At 40.2% G+C, this 14,173-nt stretch overlaps 2 protein-coding genes across 2 annotated transcripts in view; both read left to right on the forward strand.

Moving 5' to 3' along the window:
• Positions 1-13,134, forward strand: part of LOC148816080 (regulator of G protein signaling 3-like) — a 38,173-nt gene extending 25,039 nt beyond the window's left edge. The window contains exons 3-8 of the mRNA XM_088904654.1: positions 2,413-2,509; positions 4,434-4,539; positions 6,110-6,452; positions 9,276-9,315; positions 11,400-11,626; positions 13,117-13,134. Coding sequence (XP_088760780.1) covers positions 2,413-2,509; positions 4,434-4,539; positions 6,110-6,452; positions 9,276-9,315; positions 11,400-11,626; positions 13,117-13,134 — 831 coding nt within the window. The remainder of the gene's footprint in view (positions 1-2,412; positions 2,510-4,433; positions 4,540-6,109; positions 6,453-9,275; positions 9,316-11,399; positions 11,627-13,116) is intronic.
• The window catches only part of LOC148816081 (regulator of G protein signaling 3-like), a 158,433-nt gene continuing 148,699 nt past the window's right edge, over positions 4,440-14,173 (forward strand). Inside the window, exons 1-5 of the mRNA XM_088940324.1 lie at positions 4,440-4,539; positions 6,110-6,452; positions 9,276-9,315; positions 11,400-11,626; positions 13,558-13,641. Of these exons, the coding sequence (XP_088796450.1) occupies positions 13,591-13,641 (51 nt within the window). The 5' untranslated portion in view covers positions 4,440-4,539; positions 6,110-6,452; positions 9,276-9,315; positions 11,400-11,626; positions 13,558-13,590. The remainder of the gene's footprint in view (positions 4,540-6,109; positions 6,453-9,275; positions 9,316-11,399; positions 11,627-13,557; positions 13,642-14,173) is intronic.

A 14,173-nucleotide genomic window follows, 5' to 3' on the forward strand; every position in this document is an offset into this window, starting at 1 on the left:
AATGAACAGAAAGAGACTCACAGACATGCCAAGAAGGTGTAGTCAGCTCAGGAAATTGCCAAATTCAAAACAGTTGACTTTTTCTTCAGAACTGTTCATTAAAAGCAATTGCTTCACCATCTAAAATCAGCATAAGGACAGTTGGGCATGTACTCTGTTTTTGATTTATCTTTTAAATTAGACACATGCTATTGAGCAGGAAAAGATCCCGTATTCAAAGTCTCGTGGCTGGTGTAACTTCACAACTGACCTGTTATTTTGAAGGACTTTTATCTGTACCAATGTTAGCGAGTCCAATTTAAACCATGTCATTGATGGGCATTTGTGTAAAATCCCCTTGGTTTAATAGCCTTTAGGATTAATAGATGCTGTTTTTGTGTTTCCTTGCCTTTCATTAATAGATATGTACTTCAGAAGCTTTTGCCCTTTCTGTTGCAAAGATATACAGTTAGGTTTTGATATCTCGTCTGTTTTCAAGAGATCCATATGGAAAGTCAATGACTTCCTGTAAACGGCAATTATGCTTTTGGTGTGCCCTGTTGATTTATTCCTGTTATTACAAAGGTGGAAGGATAATGCATCTCTGCCCTGAAGTGTCCTTGTTTTAATTCAGTATCTAAAACAAAGATCCTGAGTTGTTCAAACTGGTCAGCACATTGTCAGGTCTGTTCAGACTGGCCTGGGGTTGGCAGGGGTTCAGATATTGGCAGGAAGAAGTTTAAACCTAAGACTGGCTCTGGGTTGAAACAGTACGCCTGGCCACAGCCGAATTGCTGCATATGTCTTTCCAATGGGTCGGTGTGCACAAAATTGAAAAGTAAAAGGTTTGCAATCATTTTAGATCTGACCTTCAATTCCTAGTCTAAAAGCCATGTACTTGAAGGTTTCCTATTGCTGGAGATCTCTGTTTCCTCCAGTGGAAACTTGCCATCTCTGAACTACTGTGAGGTTGATACAGTGTGTGTAATATCTTTGGATAGATTTCCCAGTCACAGAAATGTTGCAGAGTACACAAATGAAAGTATTTGTTCTGTGGATTTGAAGTTACAGTGGGAAAGAAAAAAAACTTTATAAGGAAGTATGTAATGGATTGCTGTAATTAATTAGTCATCCGTTTTCTTTAAGTGGCTTTGCTAATGGTCTTGTACCTCATCATGAAGGAAGCAGAGGAAATTAATGAATTTGTAAGGCAAACTAACTGCATTTCTCGACAGCTAGATTGTTTTTGAAGTGCAAACAAATCAAATGCAAGTCGTTGGCCTAAATTTAAGGCGCCAACCTGCTATAATGTGTGTTAATGTATAGTATATGACAGAAATATTGACCTACTGTAATTTACTGCCATCTCAAATTGTACTGGAAAACAATGCTCACAAATAAGAAGGGCAGTGTATTATTTGTGACCATATTCCAGAAATCTAAATGATAATTTAGGTGTCTAAATAAAGCTGAAGGACTTTTGATACTGCAAAGCTCTTTATTGTCTTTGCCATTGTCTGAGTGCAGAGTTTGAAAGGACATGAGAGAGTCCGTGGATCTGTAATGTCAAGAGAAAGATTACTTATGAAAGGCTGCATCAAGGAAAACACATTGTACAGACATGTTTGGATTAATGCACCTTCTAGAATCTTCTGTGCACTTCACATCTACACTACAGTGCTGTGATCAAAAACACTCTTTTTTTTTCCAAATAAAGCGATATCAGACTGTAAAAGCTTCAAGACATAGCTTTTGAATATTTCTTTTGGCAACAAAAGTAGTGGTGCTGTGCACACTGAGTTTAGCAATAAATAAATAACAGTTCTACATGCACTTTAAAAACTGCAGTTTGAATTTTTGGATCAAAACAATGGGGGAGGGGGAAAGTGGATTTGTCTTTTGGGACTTGTAACTGATTGAATGAGGCGGGGACTCAATGAAAAGCAAATAATTGATACACCCCTTATTCACAGCTCGGTGTCTGGTGGGGGGGCAAGGGCAGGCCACACTGTTTTCTCTGCCTTTCGTCGAAAAGTTCCTGAGGACCAGGCCAGAGTCAAGGCACTGAGAGACGAATCCTGTACCGGCTGCCAGCTCTGCGCCAATATGGTTTTCACATTGACAGAAAAAGAATTCCTCAGAGCTGACTGAGTCATGTTTTTTAAAAATAAAAAGCCTCGCAGTGTTCCAAAAACAGCCTCAGCGTCTCAGAAGTATTCTCAGATGGCCGTTGGCGACAGGGTAGAGGCTGTGGCCCCAGCAAGCTATTGGGCAGCGTGGTCAAGAGGTCAGATGGATGCTGGAATCTGTTGTAGCCCCTTAAGCTGCTTATAAAGATTTGGGGGATGGCGAGTATTTAATCCTGCCTCAGACCGACGGGTAGTTGGTGCTTCTGCAGCACAAGACAATAAAGTGTGTGGTCTTGTCTTCCAGGTTACCATCCTGCGTGGAAAAGACGGCTTCGGCTTCACCATCTGCTCTGACTCCCCAGTTCGAGTCCAGGCCGTTGATCCAGGCAAGACACCTTTGTGTTTTCCAGTGTGGAAAATAAAGAGAAAGGCAGTGTTTTAAAGCGACACATAAATCAATCTATTGCCAAAATCTATCAATTTTTCTCATGTGAAACAATTCCAAACCTGGAAGTACCAAGTCAATCATGTGCTCGGTTAGCTGACTGTGAAATCACTGCCAATCTGTCAAGCAGAAGCATTTATTTGTCTTGCAGCTCGAGAAGTGTTTTGTGAAAAACAATTGAAGTGAGCTGACACAAATTAAAATAGACTTGTAAACAATAAATGTGCTTTACTAATAATACCTTCTACTAAACTATATTTAACTGCTTGATTCATTAGATACACAGTATGCTTAGCACCATTCAGTGCATTTTTGTTCTAAAATGTAGTTTTAGTCTTGTTAAGAAGTGTCAGCTTTAATTGTGTCAGAGTGTTCACATATTCAACACCTCATTAAAAAAAAAACTAAACTGCCCATTGTTTCTCAAACGTTTTGTCCAGGTCACAACCAATATATCTTGGGAGGTTAACCATCAAAGATGGGCATTCAGAAAGCAAACTGAGTACTAAACGGTGCCTTACAATGGGATGACCACTGCAGTGGTTTTAGGCTTGGGTCGTCCTCACAGTAGTGACCCCAGTGATCTTTCAGGCGCCTGTGTTCTTTGTGGTTTTATGCTTCTGCTCGATCTGAATTGCTGTTCTGTAGTGTTACTATAATCTCTCCTGTTGGCATTTTGGGTCATCACAGCTTGAAAGCAACTGTTATTGATTTTGACAAGAGGAATGAACTTCTGCAAAAGATTACAGTAGTGAGCATCTTGGATGAACAGCTATTGATTTCAAATTTGAGGATCTGGAAAGAAAATGCTTGAAGAGTGGAACGGATTAGAATTTATGTATCAGTTTCCTGGGTTCTGAGACGACAAGGTATCTAAACCAGACTTGTCGAATAGGATAATTGCAATAATTGCAATTAATAAATGTCAAGGATGAGAAATTAATAAAAGAGTTTCTCATCCTTCAAGCCATTCATTCTTTCCCAACTTTGTGTAGACCATACCTGATCTTTGTCTTTCGTATTGAAAACCTATTTTATTACCTTCATTCATCTTAGCCATCCTATCTGTGAAAGATAACAAAGGCAAATCTTCTGAGGAAGCTACCAAGTCAACTGTGTGCACAGATTCAGTCTGTGAGGTTTTTTACCACATATTTCACTGAGGAAATAGGATGTCAACGTAAACCCACACTAAGGAAGATACCATAATTAAGTCAATATACTTAGTTGCCTTCTTTCAGTTTAATTGGGAGATGTTTTGTATCTGTTGGTGCTCCATACTGTATATTTAGTGCTAGATGTGCTTTACCAGTCCTGTGAAAACTGTACCTGATTGTGAGAGCACAGCGCACTCAGGACTGTATTTCCCAGAGGATTTTGGGAATTTGATCCTGACAGGGCTGTACTCTTGCAGGAATCATACAGTTTACCTGTTTAATTGATAGAAAGTACTCCTGAAGGTTATCATAAAACACAGGGTTATGAAATTGTAAATTCCTAGCCTTTTAATCAATATACAGTATCATGTCCAAATGTTCAATTCCAAGTTGTTGGACCAGATGTAAGATGTAAAACGGAGCTTGGTGTTTGATTTATTTCAAGACAAGGAGAAGGAAACTCAATAGAGTTTATAGAGGAATGTACAGTATTTGCCATATGTCCATGTGCAATTCTTATTTGAGTTGTTCTCTCACAGCAGACAACACAGTACAACATATACTGTAACACCACACAATGTAGACAGTAACTTCAAGTGAAATATTAGTACACTGAGTTTTGTTTTTTTAATATGTAATGGCAGGTCTTGACACCCCCTCGTGAAACCTGTGTGGCTGTTTGTCTGTATTTGAGCTCAGAGCCCCTGTGTTGTGTGGTTTCAGGCGGCCCAGCAGACCAGGCTGGCCTGCAGCAGTTAGATACAGTCCTACAGCTCAACGGCCAGCCTGTGGAGCAGTGGAAATGTGTGGATCTTGCCCACGCTATCAGGTACGGTGTGTCTCAGAATGGGTTTCCAAGTCAGCTGCTTAGACTTCAAGAATGAATTGGTCTTCCTCAAAACCTGTGGCAACAGACCTAAATGTTCTCACAGGAATTAACAGTTTAGAATAGCACAGCATTTCAAGAGTTAATTTAGTTCATTTATGGCTCATCTTGGACTTTCTAGGATTTTGTCACTTTGTGAGACACAAAAGTGGTTTTAGGGCTCTAAATTCCATTTATTTTTATAACCTGTAATAGATAACAGAACATTATTAGACAAACCAGTAGGCACTCACGCCTGCTCATCGTTAATTACGTGTTGTTGTTCTTATATAGAAATGCTTTCCTAATGTACAGTCTAATGTTGATAACTTTGCTGTTACAATGTGTGATTTTAAGACAAGTCTTAAACAGAAATTTCAGATTGAAATTAATACTAGCCACTTTTGCCCTTTTGCTTCATCTTAGAGGAGTGAGCCCATTGATAAGGCTTTCATTTATACTAAGCACCCATTTAGGAGAAGTACATAAGTTACTGTGATATTCAATCCTTTGACAATTGTAAAAATATAGTATTGTGTTAAGTTTCTGTCTTTATGTAACCCTGTACTAAGATAAATGTTTCTGTCTGATAAGATATTAGAAAAATGCTCTCACACTCTTTGTTGCGGAAATATAGCTCACTGACCTACACCAGTGCTGTTAACCGGAACTGTAGTTTGTCAGACCTCGACTGCAGCATTGTCCATTTTCACAGGATCTTTGGCACCTAGAGCATCTTTCCTGTCCAGAAACAGAACAGGAAGCTCTATGGATCGGTTTAGATGGATAAACATGTCTGTGTGACAACTTGGTCACACAGACATGCCATACATAAACAAGAGAGCCATTGCCAAGTGAGTTATTTACTGCTGACTCACTAATTCAGGCTTTTTCTTGATTGAAAGCCAAACTAAATATGCTGTCTGTGAGTTCTGACCAAACGAGACCTAGATATAATGTCTGGTAATGAGCAGATTATGAATACTGTGGTAAATTGATGGATTATAGTAAACTCCTTTGAATTATAAACTAAATAAAGTTGTCAAAGTTGCCTTAAACATATTCTGTAAGTGGGAAGAGTGACACAGAGGAGGGAGTTTGCCTCCTGTTTTCCAGTGGGAGTGTTTTTAAAGTGAAAAAGGAGGAACTTTTTGATCTTTGTAAAGCTTTCCTTTACTCAGGTTTCCTATCTGTAAATGTGCCTTTAATCTGACATCCAGTCAGCCCGTCTGGTTACCACTGAAAATGTTTTTCTCCTTTTCTTGTTCACAGTGTAACTTTTCTCTCAGATACAGTATGTGTAAAGGTTCTCTGTTTCCTGACTGAATTGCATCTCTAGTCGGCCATCGGGCCCAAAAAACAGGCCTTTTGAAATGACAAGAGCAGGCAAGACCCAGTGGATGGAGTTGTGCTTTCTTCTTCCGAGCTATTATGTAGTAACTGTGAGAGCTCTTCCCCAAACCCCCACATTTCCCTTTTCTCCTTTTCTGTGTGCAAATGTTGTTGCAAACCTGCTGGGTTCTGTCACCTCCAGAAACTGCCACAGCGAGATCACCGTGGTGGTGTGGCGGACGGTTCCGGTGATAAAGCCTGGATTTGAAGGCCTGATCCACCGGCCTTCCTACAAGCCCAGCTACAACCCTCCCTCCCCCCCTAGCAAGAAGGAGAAGAGTGCCCCCGGCCCCCCGTTATCCACAGAGCACAGGCCGGGCCGCCACATCCTCGTCAATGGATCAGAGAGTGGCGTGACCAGCCACTGGGAGCGATGGGATGAGGGCGAGAAAAAGAGCAAGAACCAGACTCTGAAGGGCACCCGGGTGGCATCCTCCGGAGACAAGAACTACATCATCCTGGCCCCCATCAACCCAGGCAGTCAGGTACCCACTCCTGCTAGCCATCGTGCTCAAATCACTGTTGGGTGGTTCTGTCATTGATATGGGAACTGAAAACACACCTGTCTTGCAGTATGACATCACAATAGTGAGCAGTGTCATTGACTCCTGACATGTTGTGTGAATAGCCTGATGTAAAATTTGAAAGTATAATGAGTAGGTATTAGATCACAGGGACTGCATTTAAATTATAGCATCTTGTATACATGAGTTTTCAGTGTACCAAGGCAGAACCTTGGCTTAAATCTTGTAATATGTGAATTTTAAACTCATTAGACCCTGTGATGGACTGGTGTCCCATCCAGGATGTATCCCACCTTGCACCCATTGCTTGCTGGGTTAGGCTCCTGCCCTCCCCACAGCCCTGTACTGGACAAGGGGATTTGAAAATGGATGGATGGATAAACCAATAGATCTAGTACTTCCTTGGTATAGAGTAGTTGTGAATGCAGGGAATAGATTGTTTAGGGTAGCATGGGGGCCGGGCCGTCTGTGTAGTTTGTTGACACCACTGACTTGGACATTGCTGGGTTAACTCCTGGCTGTTTAGAGCAGCCTGTAAGGTGAGGTAGTATACAACAGTCTTAGGGCATGTAGGGACCAGTAAGTACAGTACATCTGCCTACACGCACTAGCACAGACAAAAGCACCAGTATTCGGGCCAGTCTGTGACCCTGATTAACGCAACATAGTCAAAAAGGGTTGAGTAGCTACCCTTCTTGTTCAGTTCAGAACTGATGCAGGTGCTAAGATCATTGTCACTGACTTTTCAAAGTCTGTCTTATAAGCCTGAGGCACTGTTTTTACTTTCAAACTAAAACGGTCAGATTCTTTTAGGTGACAAATCCATTGGGGACCTCACAGATAACCCCTCTTTTGTTGTCCCTGAGTTTCCCACTTGTGGCTGTGCTGTTTAAGGACCCGGCAGGTCTGCAGCTCTGGCGAATACCAAGCATATATCAGCCAGGTCACCACAGGGGGGCGCTGTCAAGGGGCTCTGCCAACAAAATAATACAGTGAAAGAGGCTGAACTCTCCTCTTCTAGTGTCTTTATTTCAATACCCTACATCCCTGTGGAAAGTCATTTTTTAGTCATTTGTTTTCAGAAACCACACAATTAAACCTACTGTACAGTATGAATGTCACCACTACCTGTGTTGTTATGGATTTCCTAAATATTTTTCTTTCCTCTCTAACGATTTCCACTAACTGCAAATTGAATGTTGTCAGCATTCTACCTATCACAAGTTTTAAACATAAATTTAACAATTCGATGGCATATAAAAAGAATGATAGAAGGATGTTGCAAAAACTGAATTCGATATAATGTGCTAAATTGTACAATGCTGGCCGAGGCACAGTATTTATTGTGAGGTGTAGAATTACCATGCAAGACACCTAAAAATCAAACCTGCTCTAAACAAAAGGCGAATGAGTGCTGAATTGTTATAGTGTCAGTTTGAAATAGTGTTATAATGCTGACAGATTGCAAATACTAATAATAGATATCGACCATAGGACCTACAATTGCAGTACATATTGTGTTCATTTCTAAAAAAGTTACATACAGTACTGTAGGATAGGGATCTACTGCATAATAGGGAATTCTAAATATTATAAATTCATGGTAATAAAATGTGTTTGTGCACAGAAATTAGATCCACACAGTGCACAATAATGACTTTTTTCAGCGTGTGAATAGAAAGGAACACTGTTCATATTGAAAGCTATTTTTTAAGCGTTCAGGCTTTGATAATGTATCAACACAAACCATTCTTCATTTAGTATATACAGGGTTTAAAGCAAGGCACTCCATCAGAGGGTGTGCACGCTGAAACACTGCGTAAAATGCACATGAGGTGGACTTCACAGCCCAGGCAGTGTTTTACTCTTGAATATTAATTTCAGAGTAGAATTACTATAACATTTCATTTTTCCTCCACAAAGAATAATAGTATTGATTGTTAATTTTATTATTTCTCATGCAGCAGAGCAACAAAAAATCACGTCATGTGTGCTACACAGAAACAGCTCACGGATGTAAAAGGAAGGAAAGAAACAATCACCCAGTTATTTGCTGAACGGTACATAGATCTCTTGTCAGACCTATTCATGTCTTTGTTTTTTGCCCATTCTTCCAATTTTCAAAATGCAGAAGAGTGTGCATTGCACCCTGGAAATGGGATTTTCTGAAATGCCAGGTGAAATGGAGATTGCTGTTGGCTGTGGTCTGTGCAGTGTGGCGGATCGTTATTTTCAGCTCTGTGGTTTGCCCCTGGTATCTCTGACAATCCTGCAGCACGTTGAGGCCCCCTGCTGAGGGCCTGCCGCTGGTTCCCTCGCAGACAAAACAGGCTCGCTGCTGCTTTTGTGTGTTGGCAGACCCTCCCTCCCACCCCTATCTCTGCCCTTCTCTTTCTCCAAACAAACACAGGACTAGGTATACATGCAGGAAAGTAAACACCATTGAGCAGTTATTTCAGTCTTGAGAGGGGGGAAAAAGACAAATGTCTTCCACTTTTAAAAAGCAAAAGAGTGAAGTAACCAGACTGTTTTGAAAACTATATGTGTGCGCCCATGTATACAGTACTTAATCACAGAATGGATTAAGAAGATAGGATATAACTTGTCTCCTTGCTGTCTGTAACACGTCATCACGCACCTGAAGAAGGCTCCACAGCTGAAACGTTGTGTGTCTTTGCTTTTCTTTTCAGCATGGAATAAACCTTTACCTGTTCCTTTGCAGCCTGTGCATGCTGACGCAGCTCCCTACTTGAAAGTCTGTAACATCTCCCTGTTCGTTTCCAGATACTGCGGCCTGTGTACCAGGACAACCGTGGTACCCTTGGTGAGCCTCTTTTGAATCTGTGCTGTGATGTCAAATTTTTAATACCAGTATATGACAAAACACCGATATCATGATTAAAATTGCAGGAATCTGTGATTTTGTGGATCTCAAACACCCCAATCAGCTTGAACAGGACACGGCATGAGCTTTTAATATATTTGTAGTCCCAACAATGCTTTCAGTAGCATCTGTTCTCAAGCATTCCAACAGCTTTTGATAAAACTGCGAGCTGGGGAAGATGATTGGTGTCTATTCTGTGCTCCTTTAGGATAATCATCTTCTGCCAGCTACTGATAGCATTTTCATTTTACTGGGGTCTCCTGAGATTTTGGCCTGCATTATAATATTGCATTTGCATTTCAGTTTCTCCAAAGCATGCTATAAATTCTTATTGAATTCTTCTTATCAAGACATGTTTGAATGTTTCTACTCAGATGTGATCTCCACCCAAAACAAAAGTACAAAAGGAATTTGGGCTATAATAAACAAGAAAACGTCCAGAAAATGTTTATTTTATATTTAAGGGAATAAAGCATTATATCCATTTGATCTACTCAGTACCATTTGTTGATTTGTATTTATAGATAACTTATGTTGATAATTTTGACCATGCTTTCACATACAGTAACTACAGTATAGCAGGATCACATTAAAATGATTTATTTTATTCAACTTGTGTTATCTGTGAGCTGTGGATTGTGAAAAGTTTAAGATAGTGGAGTGAGTCATCATTATAGTATGGAAAAACGATGCATACAGGTATCTACTGTAGATTGGTGTCTTGTGAAAGAAAATGAGGGTATTCCAAATATCTGCCCCTAGTGGAAGAGATTAATTCAGACAACATATTAACCTATTCACCTTCAAAATAAAAAAAACTCAAGTCAAAATCAAGTCACAGTCTTCTTGTAGGTGGGCCTCAGTACTAGTCTGGCTGTACTTTAGAGGTTCTTAAGTTAAAACATGGGGGTATTGCTACTGGGAGGGAGATAGATGAGGGGGTTGGGGTAGAGTAAGTGGAAATGTTATTTCCTTTTACCTTAAAGTTGACAAAACAATTAAATTATTATAATAAAGATCAGCTGCCAGGAAAATGAAGTAAACCTGGCATACAGTTGAAGTAATACATTATCCAGAATCAGCCTTCAGAAATTGATTTTGTTCTGATGTATTCGCATTTGCCAAGCCAGAATTTTAAGCTTTGCATTCTTAATGACGTATCTCATTAAAAAAAGCTGCCAGATCTGAAGTATTTTCCTTCGGTGCTATAAGGAGTGTAATTTCAAACACAACTGTAGGTGGTACTGTGAGTCTTGTGTGAGGGCTGTTCTCAATGCAGTATCTTATTTACATTAAAGCTGATCCACCCTTAAGGCTGACATTCTTTCAGGGATGAATGCTTGAAGGTGCTGTATCATGATATGAAGGATGAAATGAGAAACCTTTATTTAAGTGACATTCAGCAATCTAGCTCTAGTTAAACCTATCCTGTTTCATGCCAGCTTGAACCACAACACAGTTTCTCACTTTAAAAATTAGAAATTCAGTAACTCAGTGCCCTATTTTCCTTGCTTCTAGACTGCCTGTGCTTTTTGAATCTTGAGAACGTGACATTCTAAAGCATATGTTTAATATTGATATATACATTTGTTTTGAAGGCCTGGACAAGTACGTGCAAAAACAAAAACGTTGTCTTTAAATACTGTAGTCACAAGAAATGTAATTGTATATTTTAGCAGAAATTTAAAAATAAAATTAAAGTTAAATTGAAATAAAAAAGGAAATTAAATAAAAATTGAGAACTCTCTCAGGGCATCTTCAGAAAGTTAATAAATACAGAGGGGAAAATTGTAATATACAGTATCATTGAAAGTTTTGAGGAGAGCACTGCTTAATCACAGTAGACTTACTGTACTTCTAAAAAGCAGCATTTGGTTAAAGCAAAGTATGCCCTGAATTTGGAGTTTTAAATCATGATTTCCCAGACAATTCCCAGGTGAAAACGGTTTTAATTGCTCTGAGGCTTGCAGTCTGTGTGACATTGGCTATTTAATCATGGGGATGTGCTGGTTTGGTTTTGACAGGAAGAGTGTACAGAAGCCGCCCGCCTTCAGTATTGCAAAGAAGGTCCACTTTTCTGGGGTCGAATACCTCTGCGCCCAAAGTGCCACCCCATGCCAGCTATCAGCAGGACTGCAACTATGCCAACTATCAGAACTGCACCATCGTGAGGTCCCACCTTCCTCATGGCAACTATGGAACGTATGTCAAACTGGCACCGAAAATACTCATCTTCCCCATCTTTGTACAGGTACAGTACGACCGTTTCCCCTTCCCTTTTCCCCTTCTGCAAGGGATTAAAGATTGCACCTTCAGGTTGTTTAAAGAATTCCCAGATCCTATCTCCCTTAGCTCCTGGGCGTTTTGGACCGCTCCTGGGCTTGCGCTTGCGCCTGGGTCTGGACTTAATCAAAACTGAAAGCGTAAAATAAAAAAAGAACCCGCCGTCAACTTTTGGACTTGAAATGTCTTTTAACATTATGGTGATCTAGGTCTAGAAAAACAGACCCGGTGTTTTTTGACCCGGGTAGGCAGTGACCCGGTTAAGCAGTTTTTTCCTTATTTCATTCACTATAGTGCGACATTATACATTTTGAGTGGTTAGGGTTTTCTCAAAAATATTACCATTTAGCACAAACATTTCTGTGACCCAAAATCAGCACACGAGCATACGATAGGCATACTAGACACTGTAGAGGCAAGTACTGTGAGTAGTTTGTTTTAGTCAAATCTAGCTTTATAAGTAAATAGTGGGGGAATTTGAATCTGAAATTGATTCAAAGAAAATGGACGTTTGTGAACTGCTCTTTCCAGGGCACCCCGTCTGACAGTGTGTGAAACAGATTCACATGGTTATGCTGCTTCTAGTTTAGGTTGGTATGGAGTTAAAAAGAATAACTGGAGTATCTAATATCACCCAGTTAGGAATTGCCACACAGGAGCACAGCACAGAATTGTCCCTTTATCTCAGCCACTCTGTGAGCAGGAAGTAAGAGGAGTTTCTAACGGCCCAACCAGTAATGGTACTTACCCAGAGTGAAGAGTATGGTCTACACATTGCCTGTTGAAGAATTGTCATGTCATGCCCTGGGAGTTTTAATGACTACAGAGAGTCAAGACCTCAGTTTTATGTCTCATCCCAAGGACGGTGCCTTTTTACAGTATAGTGTCCCAGTTACTATACTGGGGCATTAGGACCCACACAGACCGCAGGGTGAGCGCCCCCCTAACGCTTCACTAACACCTCTTCCAGACGGGACCTTAGTTTTTCCCAGGAGGTCCCTCATCCAGGTACTGATCAGGCTCACACCTGCCTAGCTTCAGTGGGCTGCTAGCTATGAGTTGCAGGGTGATATGGCTGCTGCTAAAAGTGCTATAATTCCTCCACCTGGGACAGCTGTTCCCTTCCCCCCTCACCCAGAGAGAGCAATCTACTCTTTTCCAGGTGACAAGCATGACCTCATATCCTTAACAAATGTTATTGATATTGATAAATGTTATTGAAACTACTACTAAGTTTAAAAGGAAATGAGTATTTTCAGAATAAAGCAATATTCGTGGGCTTATCCTTTCATTTGCATCACAGACTGTTTTTGCATTCTAAAGCAGTGCTTTTAAAACAGTTCTAAGACTTTATGTGCATTCAGACGCATTCAAACAAACCCTGAGTACAACGCACAGCTATTTAAAGTTTCTTGACAGTTTTGCTACACTTCTTCTTTTTGAAATTTTTTTTAACAGCCGCCCACACAGGGCTGAGGACACTGATCCTGTATACTTTTCAATCTCGCAAGTGGTCGCACATCCTGTTGATTTGCAGAAAATCTCACCCCACTTTTAAAATAAAAGAAAAAACAGAGAGAGAGAGAGCTGTTACTTGTACCCAGTAGCTAAGGTCCAGAGGAGGAAGTGGCTTGTGCTACAGCTATTCCGTTTATAGACACCTTTAGATGTAGCTGATAGTGGTACTTAGTGAGTCTATTGTCTTCATAGGTGCACGAGTTTGCATTGGTTATATCTTTAGCAAAACTTTACTTTTATTCTGTTTCCGAAAAAGCTCTGCATTGCGTACGTTCTCCCAAGCGACAATGTCATTGGTATGTACAAATTCTAATGAACAAAAATGCAAACATTCAAAGGCAAAATGAATTTAATTCATTCTTTCCTTTAATTGTCTTTCAGCCTTTGGATCTTTGCAGTCCAGCGAGGTCTCTCATGATGTCGGAAGAGATGATCTTGCACGAGAGCAAGTATTTGTCTGTCAAGGTAGGAGCTGAATTTTAAGGAGTGGTCTTTGGCCAAAAAGTCCATCGCGATTTTGCAGGAAATCAATGAGGCATTTTATCAGATCTTATTTGATGCTAAATTTCCGTCTCGAATTTTAAGGGCCGCCCATAACTGGTGGATCCTTTTAGACAGTGTGTCCAGTGCTCTATATGCAAACACGCTGCATGAAAATGACCCAATATTGATCACCAGTCTACGACATTTGGTTTGATTGAATACCTCTTTTACAAAGTAACGCACAAAGAGGAAGAAATAAAAAATGATTCATTATTTCACATACTGAAAATGACCACAATGTCATTTGAGTTATAGACTGTGGCATTCACCACGCTTTGCTTATTTCACTCCATTATACTGTTTCTCTGCTTATTGTAGTATTTGCTCACTCACTGAGAACCGCTTTTGCTTTTGTATTGAGATGGATTAAACCCTCTCTGGAGTGGTGACAGCTAGATGTTTTTACAAAGGCACTGTTTTTAATAGAAAAAAAAAAGGACTTGAAGGATTTCAT

This window comes from Atractosteus spatula, chromosome 23, assembly GCF_055471065.1.
Source record: "Atractosteus spatula isolate fAtrSpa1 chromosome 23, fAtrSpa1.hap1, whole genome shotgun sequence".
Lineage (NCBI taxonomy): Eukaryota > Metazoa > Chordata > Actinopteri > Semionotiformes > Lepisosteidae > Atractosteus > Atractosteus spatula.